The 21,581-nt window shown below is 36.4% G+C and overlaps 1 protein-coding gene across 1 annotated transcript; it reads right to left on the minus strand.

Annotated features, from left to right (window-relative positions):
- Window positions 1–1,418: 1,418 nt before the first annotated feature.
- Window positions 1,419–21,324, minus strand: tm9sf4 (transmembrane 9 superfamily protein member 4). Its single transcript, XM_083570178.1, has 18 exons — window positions 21,067–21,324; window positions 19,808–19,918; window positions 18,899–18,998; window positions 18,614–18,782; window positions 16,236–16,380; window positions 14,315–14,438; window positions 12,962–13,080; window positions 12,765–12,876; window positions 12,014–12,084; window positions 11,800–11,932; window positions 11,615–11,696; window positions 11,388–11,463; window positions 9,469–9,552; window positions 9,180–9,355; window positions 8,935–8,998; window positions 6,578–6,697; window positions 5,029–5,118; window positions 1,419–4,548 (listed from the first exon to the last, which is right to left on the minus strand). Exons 1-18 carry the CDS (start codon window positions 21,097–21,099, stop codon window positions 4,399–4,401), a joined length of 1,959 nt encoding a protein of 652 aa, XP_083426304.1. The 5' UTR covers window positions 21,100–21,324; the 3' UTR covers window positions 1,419–4,398.
- Window positions 21,325–21,581: the final 257 nt, after the last annotated feature.

Consider the following 21,581-nt stretch of genomic DNA (forward strand, 5'->3'; position numbering starts at 1 on the left):
CTGTGATGGTTCAGCATCTGCTGGTAGAGAGGAACAACATTTAAATTTTTTATTTTTTTGCTAAAGGGAATGGTTATTTGTTTTTTTTTTATTTTATTCTCTCTCTATAATCATGTATCCAGACTACCTTTACGATTGTTAAAAAAAAAAAAAAAGTTGTCCTTTATCTCCATTGCACCTACTGGGGATGCACTTATCTTAATTCTCCCAACATGTGTAGGTGTTTAACCAAGCAATTAAAAAGACATTGCAACGTAAAAATATCGTTTTTAATGATCTAAGGAGAAAAAAAACTTTGACTTAATCTGACTTGAGTAAAGAAACGCTTTGCTTTCTTGAAAGGAAAATGTGACATCAAATTGTAGTTTCATTAATTTTTTTAGCTTAATGTAAGTCTTGCATTCCAAGCTCTTTATGTATCTTGTTTAGCAACATAATCCTATTATTTTTTTGTTTTTATTTTTAAGTACTTGCTTATTACTACCACCCCTTGGAAAGGAAAAAAAAAAAAAAAAGGAGTGAAAGAACAAAAATGGGACATTTTCATTCATCTTTACACTATTTTATATAGCATGGGATTTTTGTTTTATCAGCTACAGGGAGTATTGTGTAAAAATAAAAATAAAGTATATGACAACCAGCCCACTTTGTATCAACTACAATCAGTTGCTGCAATGTAAAGAGACATATGTATATTGGTTGATCCAAAGAGATGACATTACGACAAAACCTATTTACTTATTGTACAGAGCATTGTACCTTTTTGACTTGTAATGTATGATGTTAAGTCATTAAAAAAAAAAAAAAAAGTATTTCTTTTTCTTTTCTTTTTTCTTTATACCTTCTTCCCCCACCCCTGCCCTTTCTTTTCACTTCTTTCTGGGGTGATTTCCTGCTGGCTGTGGTGGGAAAGGGTGCTAGAATAAGCAACCTGGGTTATGGCTAAAAACTGCCATTCGCATACCATAGAGCTGAGGCAGGAAACCACACCGCTGCACACAAACAAAATGGAGAAGAAAAAAAAAAAATTTGAAGGCAAAGTTCCAAGTGATAAAAAAACAGAGCTCGGCTTTAAGGCCACGATACCTCAAAGCCTATAGTTACATGTCTCTTTTTAAGCCTGGCGTTCTCACAAATTTACAATCGAATAAAATAAGATTATTTCAGTATATACACTGTATATAAAATGGTGTATTTGGAGAAATTTAAGATTTTACAGTCTTTCTCTGTAATTTCCTGGTGTACAGATTTAATCACTGCTGAGGGAAAAAAAACCCCAAAAAAACATACAAAACAAAACTGCCAGAACAGAGCCAAAAGTAGTTGTACCTTTTTTTTTTCTTCTTCTTCTATTCTTTTACAATTCAGACTGTAAGTTTTCCAAATTACAGACAAGTAAGCGTTTTATTAGACTGCAATTTCGAGTGGCAATGTATCGGCACGTTTATTGTTTCATACATTACAGACATTCGTTTTAAGGAAGGAGGGCCGTCAATTGGTTCTTTTATAAAATAAACATGCTTTCGACTTAAAAACAAGAACATGAACCTTTACACACAGAGCTTTCACAACAATACAAAGCGGCGTATTTACATCCACTGTAGATGTACGCGAAAACGCGCACGCTCGACAGGGCAAGAAAAAGCACAACTGTAGAAAATATTTGTAATAACCCTTGAACCCTTTTTCAGGCAGGAAATAGTCTCGAAAGAATGTCCGCTAAGAGCAGCTTTCCAAATGAATACAGAATGTGTGGATAGTCAATTAGCAGTGCGAGTGCAAATCGAATTCGCATAGGTATAAACGCACTGCTTGTAACTATGGCTACCTTTTTTTTTTTTTTTTTACCTCAGAATTCTGGTGGATCTCCAGAGGTACTGAGATCATCTTAGATCCCTTCATCGATTAGTCATAGGTTTTAAACCAATACTTCTTCCTGTGATAGGTCAACATCAGCCTAAAGGTAAAGGAGATGGAGGTCACGCAGCACAGCATAATTACAAGCAGTTTGAATTTAATCTGGACTAAACATAGGGTTTTTACATTTTCTTTTAAATATATTTTTACTACCCTAAGGCAAATTGAAAATTTTATTTGTATACAATCACAAAAAAAAAACCCCAACAACATATGGACAAAAGTGGTACTAGTAGTCCTCGTACAAACCAAGCAGACAGGGATTTATTTAATTTTTAAACTGCTACCTCTAAGGACCCAGTGGACTTCCGCTAGCCTCAACACACACTTCTGTTAGGTGTCGAGTGTTTCCGCTGGTCTGCTGTGGCTTTCTGCCTGCCTGCTCTAAAGAGAACATACACATGAACAAAGAAGAAATGTCTACACATTCGCATTGTTTTTCCCCTGTGTGAAATGATCCATATTGAACAGTTTGGATAGAAATCCATAAAGGGGACAAAATAAAAACAATGCCGTGTACTACAGCAATGATATACAACCACAACGGAAAAAAACTATTTTCCATCAGTTAGATTTAGATATGCAGGTTTGTAGATTAGGAAGAATGTAGAGAAATGTGCTTTCTGAATATACCAGCTCCAGAACAAATATTTTCTTATATAGCATTAGAAGTGCTTGATCTTACACTGAAAATATGAGAAATCTTTTCATTGTTAAGAAAACAATCATTTCTGTCCATACAAATCACCCATGACTATAACATGACAGTAATTAAGAAATAAATTGTGTATTTTGGATGGATAAGAGGAAAACTCTCCAAGAATCACATCTGCACCATTTGGAAGGCTTGACAGAATAACTTTCTTCCATTTAATCCCAAACATACATACAATATATGAACAAAAGCACCGGGGCACCTGACAGTTCCAGGTATATGTGGTTCTACAACAAACTGTTACCATAAAGTAGGAGGCACACCATTGTATAGAATCTCTTTGAATGTGGTCAATTTTCCCTTCATTTGAAACCCTGTGCACAAAGCAAGCTTCATGAAGACTTGGTTTACAGGGGGGTTGAAGTGAAAGATCTTGAGTGGCCTGCTAAAGACCCCAGCCATCAACTTTATTCAACACTTCGGGATAAACTGTAATGTTGACTGCGCCCCAGGCCTCCTCACCCTACATCAGTACCTGACTTTATAAACACCTTTGTGACTGAATGAGCACAAATCTCCATAAGCACAGAAATCTAGTGAAACATCCTCCCAAAAAAAGGTTTTAACAGCAAATGTGTAATGGGATGTTCAAAAAGCACATACCAATCTTATAATAATGTGTCCACAAATCTATTTCAATAGAGTGTCTGCTAGATGTGAATTTTTGGAACGTTTTGATTTAAAAATCTGGTTCTTTGGTGAAATTACATCTAAATTAGACACTGTTTATCCCTACCTTTAAAAAAAAAAAGCTAAATTTTGTCTCAGAAGACCATAGAACCAGTCCAAGTCCTTTGTAGCATGTAGTGAAATAAATTTTTATGGTTTTATAATATAATGGAATTTTATGTCAAGATAAATCTTTTTCTAATGATTGATAAATTCCTCTCATATTCCCAGTGTGAGATTAACCAGAAAGATTATTTTTTAAAAACCTATCTGTACAGCCTTGCCAATACATTTGAAGTTGCCCAAGAGTACTTGTCCTATGTAAAATTATGTTAAAATTAACATCGACCAAGGCTTGGTAATATTTTTGAAATCATAACGGTACAGGGAAAACACCAGCATGACAAAATTGTGATTTTTAATCTCATTTTCTCAGTGCCACATAACTTTAGCATCAGCTTAAACTCCTTCTTATGTCAGACTTCTGCCTTCAGTATGCTGTACACACACACACACACACACGCGCACACACACAGCATCACAAATACCCACCCATTCATGGCTACATGTACGTCTGTACAACGATTGAGTGTTTAAACGAAATACTTTGGAGTAGGTCCAAATGACATTATTAAGAATAGTTAAAAAATGACTATGGTCTGTAAAAGGATATACTATAAATCATGTTAACCACCTTCACTGTCTCACCAACATTCCAATGACAAAAAGAACAGACAAATAAAGCACATACTTTGGCCCACGTGATGTGTGCAACAAGGAAAGTCAGAATTAAATAAAAAAAAATAAAAAAAAATAAAAGAATTCCAGAATCCATAACAATGAAATCTCTGTTGCAGTGGAGGATCCGCTAACCATTCGGTGCACAAAACCACCTGTCTGTTTTCTCCTCCAGTCCACAGGGGGCGTAGCTGCACACAACCCACTTCGTGAGACGGCCACAAACATAAACTCACTAGTTTCAGTGCTTGCTTGCCGAACCAGAAGGTAAAACAAACAAACAAAAAGAAAAGAAATGCATAAGAGAAAAAATTTTTAAAAAAAGGTAAAAAAAAAAAAAAATGAAGTAGGATTGCAGCTCAGTCGATTTTGACGGCGGCGTATATTTTGCGTATGAACATGTAGGCTGCGTAGAAGCCGATCGTTCCTGTTAGGAGCCAGAAGGATAAAACCATCAGGGCTGTGTAGCCAAAATACAGCAAGGAGGGAATGAATTCCACAATGTCCAACTGGAACAGAGGAAATGATGACGTTAATTACAGACCTAATTCCTTAAAAACCTCTAGTATTTGGTTCAAATTGCACTTTTCTAATATTGTTGTAAGGCCAGAGCAATAAAAAGAGAACTAGAAATCTATTTTCTCTTTCTATAGAACTAAGACTATGTAAATACACATATGGTTTGGTTTAAGCAACTAACATTAAAACACACACAAGGAAAGAAAGAGAGAGAGACTGTTATTTTCTCCGTAAAAATGCATTACAATCATTGTAGCTATAAATCCTGGCTGCTTAACAAAAATTAAATCACTTTTTTTTTAAATGCTGTTTCATTACGTCTTTTGTCTGGCAATTTAACCTTTTTGTATGTGGCTTTACAGCTGGTAACAATACTAATGTTTGTATGCGGTAGTAGACGATGACATTTTCATGTTATGAGTATAGATTGCTCAGACAGTGATAAAAACATTAAGTTACAGTGTTGTTACCTTATTAACAAAATAGAAAATGGCGTAGATGAGCACGTAAAAAGCAGAACCTCCAGACACTACGAAAGTCCTCCACCACCACCGGTAGTCCTGCCGGAAGAAAGTCGAAACAGATTTCAGCACCATTTTTACTGTAACCATCAGATGGCATTTTAAACCATATTGCTACTAACTTTAGTTTAAATACTAGTAAACACCAAGTGTTTGACATCACGGTATACCTGAATGCACGATTTGGAATAATGGATTCATTGTTATGAGGGCTGTCGAAATGAATGCGCTAACGCTAATTAATTTTAACTTCACTAATTTCGTTAATGTGCCATTAATGCTCCGTTTTTATTAAAAATGTAAATAAATTAACATAAAAGAGGCGAAATTAAAAACTTCAATGCAACACGATTATTCACCGTGTCCTTTTTTTACTTGGAAAAAAATCTAAACTCCAGCGAAAACTAATTTGTAATCACTAAACATTTGTTTACTGACATTTGTGTTTTCGTTTTATACAAAAGTTCTGTTTGGTGTCCTGATGATTTATACGTACAGTAGAACCTTGGATTGAGAGTAGCGTGCTTTACGTATGCTTTGCAGGACGAGCTACATTTTGTATAAAATTTCATCTTGTATTATGAGCGATAACTTGCATTGCGAACATCGAGCATCGGGCGAACGGCTCGCGCTCAACTGAAATGATGGTTCTTTCTCTCTCGCTAGCTTCCTGCGTATTCGTCCTTATTCGGCGTGTATCCCTTGTACAGGCATTATATAGTGTTGTGACATAGTATTGTGTGTTCTCATGGAAGGAGACTTTCCTTCTAAGCAATAACCCTCCTCCACCTCCTCCTCCCTCTCGTCACAACCTTTTTTCTAAGGTAAAGTGCTGGTAAATATGTTTTATTTTTTACTTTATATTGTGTACTACTCAATGTTATTTGTGTCAGAGACATTAGAGACAAAAAAAAAAAATGTACATAAAATACAATTAAAATGGTATTTTTTCTCGTAAATGGAGTTTACGTGATTTCCTGTGGGAAAATTCGCTTATCATTGCAAATTTTCCCAAGTTTAATGTTACTTTCAGACATAAAAAAAATGTAAGTAAATAAAAAGTGTGTCATGCTCTATGCTGAGTTTGGTTTCACTAATAATAAACATACACGTGCATAAAGCCTATATTTGTCCATGACCATGTTGATTAGAGTATTAAGAACTTGAAAAGTTTTAATTGAAAGGTACATTTAGGCAGATTAGAATTGAAGGTACATTTAGACAGATTAAAATGTGCAATTAATTGATAATATTTGATTAATTAAATATTTTAATCGATTGACAGCCCTAATTATTCTAAAAAAAAGAAAAGAAAGAAAAGGAAGACCCCCCCCCCAAAAAAAAAAAAAAAACAAATTATAATAATAATAAAAAATAAATCTGAGACCTGTTTAAAAAAAAAGTTAAAAATAATGAATTATGTTTAAAATAAGTTGCCTAGTTTAAAGGTGTTAAACAGCTAAAACCTAATTTACTATTAGTTCGCAAAACCACACACCTCTGCGCAGAGCTGAAAATAGACCATGACAATGCTGATCTGAGAACAGGACACCACCAAGATGATGAAGACCAGGAAGAGGAAGCCAAACAAATAATAAAACTGGTTCTCCCAGATGGCCTGGGTGGGGGAAAAAAAAAAAAAAACACACATTTCATTATAATAACCATAGTAGACAGGTCTGAATCTTAAGGTTAATTTAACCCAAAGTTAATAACCAAGACAGTCAGCAACAAGGAAACCATTTGTTTTTCAAGTGCTGTGCCAATTGTGAATGTAATTGATGAATAAATTAAAAATTTACATTCAATAAGCAGAGAAGAATATAAAGGGCAATATTATAATTGTCCAGCATGTAAACACATTTAAGTAATTCTCACCTGTCCAACCTCACTTGTCCTCACCCTGAAATGTATTTACACAACGCAATCATAAGTGTGGTTGTGAAATCCTCTCTTGTAAATGAAAATGACAAATACCGTAATTTCCGGACTATTAAACGCACCCAAATATAAGACGCACCCACTGAATTTGACACAGATTATTATTTTGAACATAAATAAGCCGCAGGTGTCTACACTGAAACTAATAAACTTTACACAGGCTTTAATGAAATGCAGTGTCTGTTACACGGCTTGTATCTAAACAGTAGTCTACCAAGAAAGTCATTCTTTACTGTCTTCCTCCTTCCTTTCACAACAATTTCTCTCAGGAGTTTATCTTTTGGCATCGTCATGCGTTTAAAAATCCCCATCGGTGAAGCTTTTCTCCCGATGCCGTGCTGCTCAGAACACAGGTGAAGTGTGTTTTCATGCCCGGTTGTTTTCAGCGTGACGAATGATTCGCATTTTCTGTTGACAGTCCGAGTGAGCGGCAGGTCAAACATAAGAGGAACATTATCCATATTTATGATGTGGTGCGGCCCGATTCAGTGGGAGCACACCTGATTTAATACCAAGAATTTCATGGGCTTACCTGAACCCTTTCTGCAATTTTATTGGTCTAATGTTATAGGGCTCAGTTTTTTTGGCTTGAAGCTTGTGAAACCGGGAAAAACCCAGGAAAAATCCATAAATTAGCCGCTTCTTTGTTTAAGGTGCGGGGTTCCAAGCATGGGGAAAAGTAGCGGCTTATAGTCCGGAAAATACGGTAGTGTTTTGGGAGAATTCTAGGTTGGTCTATCTTGACTCAGATTCAAGCTATCATTTGGGTGTTACAGTTTAAAATTTTTATAGTATGATAACTTAATATTCGCCTACAATACACCTTCAAAAAAAAAGGGATTATCCTCTTTGCACAACCTTGTACGGATCACGAAAAGAGGACCAAATCCTCAAAATGTTACTTTTAATAATTACTTTCTATATAAATCTGTACACTGTCAGTACAGTGGTCCCCCGGAGCTCCACCCTCGTTTAGAACGTAACCACCGCGAGTTCCGAAACTCTGCGAATTTTGGACGCAGGCCCTATGGTACCTTAGTGAATTAGTCTAGACATTATGTCGCTTTAATACAATAACGTGTTTTAAAAATTTGTATGAAAACATAGTTTACAATGTTATTCCTAACGTTCGTGAACATTCGGTCCCGCTGTGGATTCCCACGAATTTTAAGATAATCCGCAAAATTCCGAGCCGCGAATTATCGAGGGTTGACTGTAATTACTAGTATTATTATTCATTTTAAGATGGAAGTGTGTTACTGTGAGGTTATCATATTCTTCTGCACCACTGGGATAATAACTACAATGCCTTTATTACACAACTAGAGGATTGACAGTGCAGTCTGCATGCTCTAAGGAACTGCGTCTGCAGTGGAGTTTGGTATTAGTTAGGGCAATTCCAGAAAATACAACTGTAGGGCAATCACAGACAGACACAGACACAGACACAGACACACAGACAGACACACAGACAGACACACAGACAGACACACAGACAGACACACAGACAGACACACAGACAGACACACAGACAGACACACAGACAGACACACACACACACACAAATAAAAATGCTGGACTAAGAGATTTAACAGGGACATAAAAATAAAAATAAAAAAAGATTGTGTAAATATATTTTGTTATTTTGAATAATTGTGAGGTAGCCATTAAGTAACCCAAGCATACTAACTATAAAACTGAAAACAAGCCTAATCTGCACTAATAATTAGGTATGTTAAACTAAACAACTGTGAATACCATTATGGGCCAACATTCAGAGAGGAATTAAACAGAATTATATAATGCTCTCGTTTTAATTATTATTATTATTATTATTATTATTATTATTCTTTTTTGGAAGACATGTTCAAAACAGGTGAATGGAAACCATGGCCTTTTGCAAATCAAACTTACACTGAAGATGAAGAAGAGCTCAATAAACATTGCACCAAATGGGAGAATGCCAGCCATCAGGATTCTAAATGAAAGAAAGCAGATCACAATATCAAAAAGAACGTCAAGCTTTAAAGCTTTTGGCAATTTGCAATAAACCGTTTCATGCTTAAATTTAGCATTAAGCAGCGCTGATCAGCATGTATGTGTAAGCTCTTGCAATAAACATAGGGAAGTAAGTATTAGAATAGAAAGGTCAAACTTACCCTACAAACTTGTTCATATACCAGCGCTGCTCTGGCACCTGGCGTGGGATCTGGTTGGTGCGTACCGGGTTGTCGTAGGGTTGTTTGCGGAAGCCGAAGTAGTAGCCCAAATAGACCAGAGGCATTGAGATGCCGAACCACATACACAACAGCGCCAGCATTGTGGTGAACGGTACCTGAGACATGAGCGAAATCTCACTCCCTGTTCCAGCCACATTACATTTTCAAGAAATTTTTGTAGTGAGTAATTCGAGGTATGAGAGGAAACTGAGATTGCACTTCTACTCACAGCCCCTGAAGAGTGCTCTCCCCAGATAAAACAGTTCAGCACGAAACAGATTCCAAACACTACCGCAGGGTACAGGGTCGCGGTCTATAGGAAGCATAAAACACACAAAACAAATGATCCCCAAAAGGCATTATAGACCATACTAAAGCTATTAAAATGACTCATTTCAAAAAACAGGTATTTTGGTTTCTATAAACTAAAGAACGACATGAAAATTCATATTTTATAACCCATTTTTAAAAGCCATTGTTAAAAGTCCATTGTTAAAAGCGCTATACAAAATGAAACCAAAATGAATTGAACAGTCAAAATGAATGGAGTAACCAATGTATATCTAATTGTAATCAAATGTAATCCTATAAGATGCATGGGTGATGAGCTCCATTTATCTTTACAACATTCTGTCCTGGGTAACGAATGTAATACGCTGCATCTCAAACCGAATCCCCTCAGTGTACTAATCTAGAAAAATTAAGATGACTGGTATTTAAAACAAAATCCTTATTAGATTTAAAAGGCCTTCAATTCGAAAAAATTCCTCTAAGCGCAAAAGACTTTATGGTTTTGCGATGCACCTCAATGCTGTAACTATTGTGTATGTTTCAGGAAGCCATTGACTGCTTAACTACAAATCTTCTGGTATTTGAATGGGCAAAACCCCACAGCCTAGTGGAAAGCGTTCCTAGGTGAGTGCCAGTTATTGCAAAGGTATGTTAAATAAGCGCATGTGTCAGTTGTCCACAAATTTATTTCCATGTAGTGCGTATCAGGCAATGTGCAATACAGATGACATTGTAAAAATCAGAATCATAGGCATGTGGAAACAGGAACAGCAAAAACAAAACACAAAAAATGCTTCTCAGACTGATGTAGCAAAGAGATTAATTTTATAGATGAGTTAAAAACTAAATCAAGAGAGAAAAGGTTATAATTCAAATAAGTCAAATAGGTTTCCAAACAGCCAAAACCTGAGCCTGCACAGTACACTGATGCTTCCAATTCACCAATGGGACTAGAGAATAAATTTGTGATTTGTCTACAAATGGGGTGGTATAAAGGAGAGGGTTTTTTTTTTTGTAAGGCTGAAATGATTCCTTGTGTAATTAGAATACAAAAATAAATAAATAAATAAATAAAAAATAAAAATTAATTTTATATATATATATATATATATATATATATATATATATATATAATTATAACTTTTTTTGGGGGGGGGGGGGAATTATTTGCCTCAATGCTTCGTTTAGTCTGTTTAAGTACACATGGAGCATTGTGTTTCCCCACGGACCATTATTACTGACACACCACCCGCTAAACTCTGGAGCACTCTAGACAGGTAAACACAAAAGACGATACAGAATTTAAAAAAATGGAGGAACAGGGAGAAAACAGTGAGGGGTGAGGAGAAGATTCAGGCAAAAAAAAAAAAAAAAGGACAAAACTTTCCAAAGTTTGGGATAATTTCAAACGAAAAACAAAACATCGTATAAGAATGGTTACTGTTTTTTTGAAAATAATTCGAAATTGAGTTTTATATTTTGGTTTATAATTATTTTATTTATATATTTGTATTTTGATGTAATATGGCAATTAAATGCACTAACTGGGTTTAGTTTACACAAACATTCTTTTATGCAATTTCAGCAATAAAAATGTACAATTAAATGAAAAAAAAAATTCATTTCAAGAGACCCGTCTTGTTTTCTCTTGTACATTTACCATTGCTCTTTGATTAAGAAAAATACTACTTATCCAATTCCTCTGTTAATTCGATGGAATATTCGGTAGAATACTCGATTAATAAAATGAACGATAGCAGTAGCCCTAATTTCGAGATTCAAACATTAACTGCAAACTTCTCATTAACTGGAGTAATGCACTTGGTTTCCCTATTGTATTAAAGTGCTTTCACTTACACAGAAAGCTCCTTTCTTCCATCTATGACCTTTCAGAGTGCGATACAGTCGGCCAGCAAAGAAGCCTCCAAACACGCTGGAGAAAAGGGAAAAGAAAAATAAAATACAAATAAAATAAACACACACAAATATTAAAACAGCTTTAAATGCATGCTTTAAAGACAGGCATGTGTACATACACAAACACACAACATTCACATACATAGTTACAAGCAAACTTATCTTACCCCATAAACATAAACAGGAAGCAGGCAGTGGTCATCAGAGCCCCCCGACTAGATGGAGACAACATGCCTAGCATGGCCACGACTTTATCACAAACACACACAAAACAGCACGGGTCATTAGTGTTTCTATCACTTGGTTGTGTTATCGCGATGCTTAACACTGATTTTACTGATGTCCTACTCACAGATGACAATGAGGATCATACAGAAGAGCTGAATCCCAGAGCCTAGCAGAGAGCTAAGAATCATGGGATATTGAGGTGGACGGAAAACATCGCCGTGAACGTTCTTCCAGCCAGATTCCTCCATGGTGTCCTCCTGAGTGAGACAATGACATGAGTAGATGGAAACTGAGTTGAAGACTATCACAAACATGGAGGGGAAACATGATTCTCTTACAATGTCGTCCTCCCTGTTGTAGTTCGCAATGTCTTTCCTCAAGGTCCTGATAATAATCATGCTCAGGATGCCTGCAAACATGCAAGCACATTTACTGATGAAAACGAGCTGCTGAAACAAGAAAATCTGGTCGAGTGGAATTCTGGAATATACATTCTTTTTTATTAATGCTAGCTTTTCTGTGAGCCGTGTCTGTGCTGCATTTAGAACAAAAAAATAGCATGAGTGACTACTTTCACCAAGTTTCCAAGGGCCAATGAAGGCTTAAATGAAAGTCTAATGAAAATGCACAGTGCTCTTATATTATTTGTGTAAAACTAACTGGTTTAATCCATTCAGAGAGAGGACTGCATTTGCTTATGTAAAAAAAAAAAAAAGAGAGAGAAAATGTGCCTATGGTTGAATTGGTACCATCAAACAAGGATTCTAAAAACGTACAGAATATGGACGTAATTAGACTGACATGTTTTTGTATTGTTACAGTAATATGAGTGACGCTGTAGTTTGTTTGCACCTCTAATATCTCACTCTGGCCACACATACAGTCAATACAAAATGGGTCAGCTGTCAATTTATTGCGTAAAATAGAATTCCTAAATTCTAGGGGTGATTTAAAGGGCCTCTTTATCTTTTCCTCCATTAGGAGCTGGTCCAGACAGAAGATTTATCAGCAGATTCAGTATTTTTAGACTTCTATTGATGTTTATTTGCAGGTGAGGAATTTCCTGGTAGTAGTAATAAGTATTTGTACCTGACAAGAAGAATACCACCACCACCGAGTTGACAATGGAGAACCAGTGAATCTGTACATCGCTCATAGTAAGATACGTGTCCCAGCGAGACGCCCACTTCACCGGACTTTCCTACACACCGACACCGGAGACACAGAGACATTAAGGGTATAGATGATATATGGACGTACTGCTGAAAAGATAGCAGATTTCTCACCTCCCAGCGCACAGAGTAGGTGAAGAGCACACTGTTCTCTTTGCCTGGCTCAATCTCTTGAGGAGCAGAACCACTGGCTTCCGGTAACGTGCAACCGCCATTCGCTTCAGCTTTCAGGTCTAAGAGAGATATAGATTTTTAGATTTTACGCTTTGGTCAGTCTGAGAGATATCATGTATGGAGTGTGCGTGAGTGAGAGAAATTTTAGCACGCCTCTACCTCAAACCCATCTGGCCATAAAAAAACCTCAGAAATGAAATCCACATTATACAAAATACCATTTTCCGATCCCACTCTTGTCTTCCTTTTTGAGTAAAAGACAGGAGGTGGAGCTAAAGGTAACAGAGCTGAAGGTGTTGAGATGTTCATTAGGAGTGACAAGGATGGACAGGATTAGAAATTAGTTTATTAGAGGGACAGCACATGTAGGATGTTTTGGAGACAAGGTGAGGAAGGCGAGATTGAGATGGTTTGGACATGTGCAGAGGAGGGACATGGGGTATATCGGTAGAAGAATGCTGAGGATGGAGCCACCAGGAAGGAGGAAAAGAGGATGGCAAAGGAGAAGGTTTATAAATGTGGTGAGGGAGGACATGCAGGTAGTTGGTTCGAAAAAGGCAAATGTAGAGAACAGATTAGTATAGAGACGGATGATCCGCTGTGGTGACCCCTAATTGGAGCAGCCGAAAGAAGAAGCAGCGCTTATCTTCCTTTTGGTATCAAAGTGACGTAAGAAATCAACAGCTATTTAGTTTTACAACTTAAAATAAAATAGATGTGATTCAAACTCATGCAATATTACTTGGTGCAGGTGGAAAAATAAATAAATAATAATAATAATAATGTAAAAATATAATATAAAATAAAATAAAAATGTAATAAAACAAAAACAAAGAAAACCCACAGGTCACTGTGACCAGGTACCTTTTCATCATGTTTGTGCAGCAAACACAAAACAGTCCTAAAATACTCAGGACATCTGATTGAACAATTTTATGGATAATACACAGGGTGTCTGCGGTTTCACTAGACCATGGACATGGTGTACGTATGCATGTGTGTTATATATAAACCCCCACACACATATACACTCGTTGCTTTTTTTTGTAAATGCTCTAGAATTTCTAGAATTCCATTTTCACTTTGTCATTATGGGGTTCTGAATGTAGATTAATGAGAAAAAAATATCAATCTGAACAATTGTAGCATCAGGCTGCAGCAAAATAAAATAAAATAAAAAAGTGAAGGAGGTCTGAATACTTTCTGAATCCTATTTTTCCAAGGGTTTTTTTTTTGGACAATATCCTACACATGTAATTTGACCGATTTTCTTGGCTGTTTGAGTCGACTTACCTTCTAGCTTCACGCTCTGTGGCACCACCTCAAAGCGTACGACACGATAATTGTGCTCCTTTTCCTCCTCCACTTTCTCTTTGTGGTAGTACAAAATGAACGACAGGTGGTTGTGCAAATAGTACTGCAGGAAAAATGAAAATATATTCATTTAGTAAATGTTATACGGCTGCAAAGCACAGCAGCACACTAGTACACCATCATGACTTTAGCACCCCAAGCAAAGGTTTCAAAGCACTTCAATAGCCAATTAAAGCACAAAGCCTTGTATTAACCAATCATTATGAAATTACATGGTACGTTTTTTTCTTTCCAATTTACAAAATATAAGATGAACTAGAACTAAAGGCCCTCCGTTTTAGGAAACCAATTGGAAGCCCATACTTTTGTTTCTCAGACTCATGGGAAACAAGAAACATGAGTTAAACAGGTTTGGGTTTCACAAAATGTCACGATTTAGTCTTAATGGAAAGCAACAATAAAGTGAAAAGACTTAGTAAATCCACTTTAGCAGGCATTTGAAAGGAATTTCTAATGGTAAATGAGATGCGTGGGAAATGAGTTTCATCTTTTGGGCATACATGCTGCTATCTTATCAAATATTTGAAAATCCCACCCTGAATGAACAGTGTATACATGCTTAGGATTTTTAACATAATCTTAATAATATTTTCTTATACATTTCTTATATATTTTTTATTACCATTAAGCAGGAGCCTCACAAAATTTCCACCTATTAAATTAGTTGAAATGTAGCTTTAGTTGATTTCCAATAGATTATCAGGTGTGGCTTTTTCGTTGTTAGTATGAAACTCTGCACCCTGCCCTTTGATAAGATTGCGTAATTTTTTCATGTACAGGGGGATCCAATTATTATACCGTATGTTCACATCCTGTTCACTCAAGGAGGGATCTCCAAATATTTGTTAAGTGTAAAATAGAGAGATTCTTGCCTTTCTGTTCTTGTGTTTAATTCCTAGAAGCTGTTTGAATAGTAGCTGCCCATATTTTCCAATTGTTTTCGAAAGGATTTCTTACAGTGAAATACGTTTCTCTTTATGTATTTCAAACTTACTTGAAGTACACCTACAGCATTGTACATTATCCCTTGTTTACCGAATGAAAAAGAACTTCGAATTTAACCCAATTATTGTATTACATAGAACAGAAATATCTCTTTATAACTCTCCACTGCCATTTCTGAGTATTATCATAAGCTGGGTTTGAAAGCTATTCAAAAGTAGGGCTGCTGCAATCCATTACTTTAGTAATCGAGTATCCTGACGATTATTCCATCGATTAATCGGATAAGACAGACTTTTTATAAATAAGACGCGTTTCTTTAAATGAAAAAGTAATTTATTTTTCTTTTTAGAAAAATTTACATTTTTAGTGCTGAAACTGCATAAAAGAATACTGGTGGAAACTAAACCCATTTAATAGGCATATTACATTCAAATACAAATAGAGTTGCGTTCAAAAATTCCCTCTGCAGTGGCTGCGTAGTGTAAAGGTAAGAAACTATTCGTTGAATAAAACTCATGTATTCTCACTCACGTATTTATTCATCAAATCTCGCATAGTATCGTGATGTGGTATTTAGTGTCTCCGGAAAAGCGGCTTGAAGTTTTCCACACACCAAATCCGTGTATTCATCGCCAGGTTCAAAAACGTGCGCCGCTACCTTTTCTACACTGCCACTTTATATAAATACATAAAAGTCTCCATGAGACATTGATTTATTTTAAGCAGTTCTAAAATATTTCATATTTAAACAATTTTGAGACACATTGTTTAATTATTTGTGACTAAAAGCTGATTTGTAGTCATTTTCGACTGCCAGAATTCATCCCCAATACCTCCGAACAGGATTTTGCACACCATCATATAAATATGTTATCGAGCCAGCGAGAGCACTTACCTTGCTACCGTCCGCAAAGCCCAATCTGTAGCCATGTTCAAACTGGACATCTTTTACTATGTCTTTCTTCTGTTCCTCATCGGCCCCTGACTCTCTGTTCGGGTAAAACTCCAGCCTAGTTGCCACTGGAAGATTGTCTGCAATTCTTTGAACACAAGAATTAAATCAGAGGTACTGCATTAACATTTACCATTATGGAAAAACAATAGAAAAATAATGAGGATAGTAAACAAATGATAAGCATTTGTTTCTGGTCACTATCAAATGTGTCCACAATAAATTTTATTTGTTATTATTGAAGTCTCTAATTATTATGGGAACAAACATACAACTAAATATCTTGTCTTTTTGGCTGGTGGATGGGAATGGGGTCAATCACAGGAAGGCATTGCAAGTTATTTATTTGCCTCGGAGCACGACACAAGGTTGAGTTGTTCCCCCTGCTAAATGCACAGCAGACAAAACTAAGTGTCTTCGTTCCTTTGAGCTGATCGCAATTATACATTCTGTTGTATTAGTTGCCGCAAAAAAAAAAACAATTCTATCTACCGTAATTTCCGGACTATTAAGTGCACCCAAATATAAGCCGCACACACTGAATTTGACAAATATTTTTATTTTGAACATAAATAAGCCGCACCTGTCTATAAGCATGTCTACACTGAAACAAATGAACTTTACACAGGCTTAAACAAAAGACAGTGCCTGTTACACGGCTTGTATCTAAACAGTAGCCTACCAAGAAAGTCAATGTTCACCGTCTTACTTCTTCCTTTCACAACAATTTCTCTCGGGAATTTTTCTTTTGGCATCGTCGTGCGTTTAAAAATCGCCATAGGTGAAGCTTTTCTCCCGATGCCGTGCAGCTCAGAACACAGGTGAAGTTTTTTCATGCCTGGTTGCTTTTAGCGTGACGAATAATTCGCATTTCCTGCTGACAGTCCGAGTGAGCGGCAGGTCAAACGTCAGTTTCATTCGTTCACCTGAACCCGTTCGCAATTTCATTGGTCTAATGTTATGGGGCTCAGTTTTTTTGGCTTGAAGCTTGTGAAACCGAGAAAAACCCAGGAAAAATCCATAAATTAGCCACTTAATTGTTTAAGCCACAGAGTTCAAAGAGTGGGAAAAAACAGTTGAGGGTTAAGGGCCTCACTCAAGGGCCCAGCTGTGGTGCTAGGAATGGAACAGATTTCTAACTCAGTGTAAGCGATGACTGTTACATTTTTTCATTTTTAATATTTATATTATGATTGCAATTAACTGGCTGAAGTGGCACCTTTAAAAATCACAAATTACTAGTGCATATTAATCTAGGAACAGATTCATATAACTCTGTGAGGCAGCTTCTAGATATTTTTATCATCAGAAAATGTACACTTTATGGTAAATTGTCTAATGATGTATTCTATCACATTCTAGTTGGTTAAATGTGATTGTGTTCTCTGAGGAAAAAAAAAAACTAAAATCAATTAAAAAGAAAAAAAAAAAAAAAAAAAAGGATCAGCAGAAAACAGGATAGAAATATGGCGAAAAGTGGAGTTTTCTCTGAAAATAACAAACTCCGCTTTTGCACTGGGGTATACACCGACCAGGCATAATGTGTTAGTGGGTGGAATATATTAGGCAGTCAGTGAACAGTTTTTCCTTAAAGTTGATGTGATAGAAGCAGGAAAAATGGGCAAGCTTAAGGATTTGAGCGAGTTTAACAAGGGCCAAATTGTGATGGCTAGTTGACTGGGTCAGAGCATCTCCAAAACTTCAGCTCTTGTGGGCCGTTCCAGGTTTGCAGTAGTCGGGATCTATGAAAAGTTGCCCAAAGAAGGAACAGTCGTGAACCAGCAACAGGTGTGGTTCGATCCAAGAGACGAGCTGAAGTTAATGCTGGATGGTCAGTGCTGTTCTGGCAGTAATAGGGGACCAACAAATTATTAGGCAGGTGGTCATAATGTTATTCCTGATCGGAGACCATGAAGTTATGCCTGTTCGGTGTATAATGGTAAAGTGGGTACTTTACCACCGAACAGGCATAACTTTATGGTTAACATCAAAAGGTTTTTATGTTGTATTGATTATTGTTTTTCCAAAATAACAAGAAAAATTGTTAGCAAAAGTAAGTTTGCACATTGCACTTTTAGTCCAAAAAAAAACTTCTCATATTAATTTATGAGAATACATGTAAAATATTTTAATTGCCTATACAAATAAAAAAAAATGTATTTTTACATTATTTTTATAGATTATCTATATTAAAAAAAGAAATACTAATACTAAACAGCAGCTCTAAGCAATTAAAAAAATGGCCTATCCAGATCTATTAAAACCTATTGATTAGTGGGTAAACCTATTGGGAAGGGTGACTAAATGATAAATTAACTTACAGGTGGACGTAGTACTCCTCTTTGATTCGCTCGGCCATCAGCTTGCTGTCGGCCATGCTGAGTTTAGTGGGCTGCCCAGGTTTTGCACACGCTAGCTCACAATTCTTGTTAATGGTCATCCTCACTTGGTATGGCGTGCTCACGATGCGATCGCCTCTCAGAACCTCGCCTGATCACCAATCACCATTATCAGCATCCCAACAAGAGCAAAAACTACATTAGCGGTGATCCGATTATGAAACATATTCAATTTCTTACATTCACACATTCCCCTCATTAACTTACCAAGGTTCTCTGCCTTGTACACAATGGTCCTGGGCCGACAGAAGGGAAGTGAGTAGTACTCATAGGGGAGCTGAGTCCTGGAGCTGGTGAGTTTTACTGCCTACACATGACAAAACAGGTGTACATTAGTTAATTAAACTATATGCAGGGTCGCATCTATGAAGCTGCCACAGTGAAATCCTGCAGCACAAAAAGCTTTACCTTTTTTTTTTCCGGGAAAAAAAAAAAAATAATACATTGAAAAAGGTACATTGACAAAATGAAAAAGGCCAAAAACTAGGCTAACATGATTATTTTAGGAAAAATGTGTTAAATCTTACAACATTGAATTCTGGTAAAAAACACATTATACATATATACACATATACACATATATACATATAACAATGTTCGGTTTGTGTTTGAATCCTACAAGTGACTCCGTAATCACATAAAGTTAGAATTGCAGATGTAGACATCTGAACGTTCGAACAAGTTGGAAGAAAATCTTCAAATACATTACATTTCCTCAATCTTGGTGGTTAAGTGTTAAAATACCAGTCATTTACTAAAAATGCTAGGAACATATTTCAGTTCAAAACAACCTGTAGCGTTCAGCCCTTTATAGAGTAGAACATTTTTGTGAATACGTTTTTTTTAGGCTTTTCACAGGGTTATTTCTGTTACTGGATCAAATTATCTAGAGGACACACATCCAGTCAGTCTATGATGTTCATTTAAGCTATTTGTATTTCTGACACGGCTTATTTAGATAGCAAAACCCTGACACAGCATCAGTATAAAAACCACAAGACTAATATTGGCACAGTGGTTAAAATATAATACCATGCAGCCCAGTTTAGAAGCAAAAAATCCTGTAGTGTCATTGCCTCAAGACAAATTGTAAGATGAACATGCATGTATGCTTACCTTGATCTCAACGAGGTCGTTCTGATGGAAATCCATAGGTGCCACACCAGGCACGTAAAACGGCTTGACCAGAGGCAGTAGAGACAGGAGCAGCACAACGACCCACGACTCCTGCAGGCACAAAGCCACACCCGGCATGAAACTGATCATAAGCATTGTATTATTCATCACAAAAAAACAAACGACAACCTAATGCACAACGTAACAGTGAGGATTTAGTCTTCTAGCACCAATTAGACCCTAATCGACAAAGTAAGCGACATGAACATTCGTTCAAAGGCAGATCTATTTTCTCTTTGTAGATTCGTTACAGTTGTCAGATATGAAAATGTCAAGATGGCAGATTTTTAACATTAGTGTCTTGAGTCTATAGAGAAATTTCAACTCATGAATTTCAGTCAATATTCCAGGTTTGGAATTGAGTGCCAATTCATTCTATACATTTCCATAAAAAAAAAAAAAAAAACACACAATTGTGAACATGAATTGATTAATCAACAGATCAATCAATATTGCTCTTTACAACACCCTACACAAGCCTATACTGTATCTATCTAGAATGTTATTCATGACTAATGACAACTGTAGTGTTTTTTTTTTTTTTACTTCTACTGCATCATTCAATGGATACAAATCTGATTATGCAAAACACAAGGGAATATCCAAGTTCTTGAATGTTTTTTCTAATGGCTCTTGTCACTGCAAGTTTAACAGTAATACGTTTTATTGAGTCTAGCTCTTAACTCACAAACAATTCAGCTTGGACTAGAGAGTGGAATCAAAATATACACGAGCAGAAAGGATTGTGAGGAAGTGTTAAGTCTAAACCTGCATCACAAACCCATGACCTGAGTGATTAGTAAATCTATCAATATTTGGGGTATTCTGGCTAAGACAAGAGACACTAGGACGAGACCTCAAACCTCAAAACAGTGTGTCATTCCCAAAAATATTTTCAGAATTGTTGGGCATAGCGGTAAGACTTCATAATCTTGGTCAGATTCACTTTCCAAAACGCCTTCTGTCTTGGTTTAGCAAGCTAATATAGAGGAAGAAGCTAGCTAGCTAATAACCTATCTAGCTAAACAACTCGCTACATTCAGCGACTGGCTATACGATGTAAACACACAAAAAACAACTCCATGGAATAGTTGTTTTGAAAAAAGTACAACAAAACAAAGCTCCCGAATCAACACAGACGACTAATGTGTTATTTTTTTGTTTAATTTTCAAAACACAGACTTGTCGTTACAACTCACCATCGCGGCCGCCATCTTGAATACACGTGTCATTCGTGACCTCACCGGAAACTCGTACAGACTTAATAGTTTAGTTCTGGCTTTACTCCTTTTTTTTTTGCTCGTCAAGGTTTTTGCTTTGTTTATAAAACAGTTATAGGCTGGTACGCCGTCTAAAAATATAAATGTTGCTGGCGGAGGATTGAACGTGCCAATAGTTTATTAGATTCACAAGGAGGCTTGGCGTTTATTGGCGATTAGGTTCATTGAGCATTACACCACACGTAGAGAGTAAGATAGAGGTGTGTGTGTGTGTGTGTTTTTGGTTAAATCTGAAACTTTAGAAAGTTGTGTTGCAGAGTACAGACATGAACAATCTATTCCACGACACAGTAGCTTGTATATGTTAAAATTATTGACTGTCAAAATCAGTTATTCCACTAAGCACTACGGACGGACGGTTTGATTCTACGGTATCGATGCTTTTAATACTATATCGAGAGGATTGATTCTCACATTAAAATCGAGCCAACCTG

This window comes from Silurus aristotelis (genome assembly GCF_946808225.1).
Source record: "Silurus aristotelis genome assembly, chromosome: 19".
Classification (NCBI taxonomy): Eukaryota; Metazoa; Chordata; class Actinopteri; order Siluriformes; family Siluridae; genus Silurus; species Silurus aristotelis.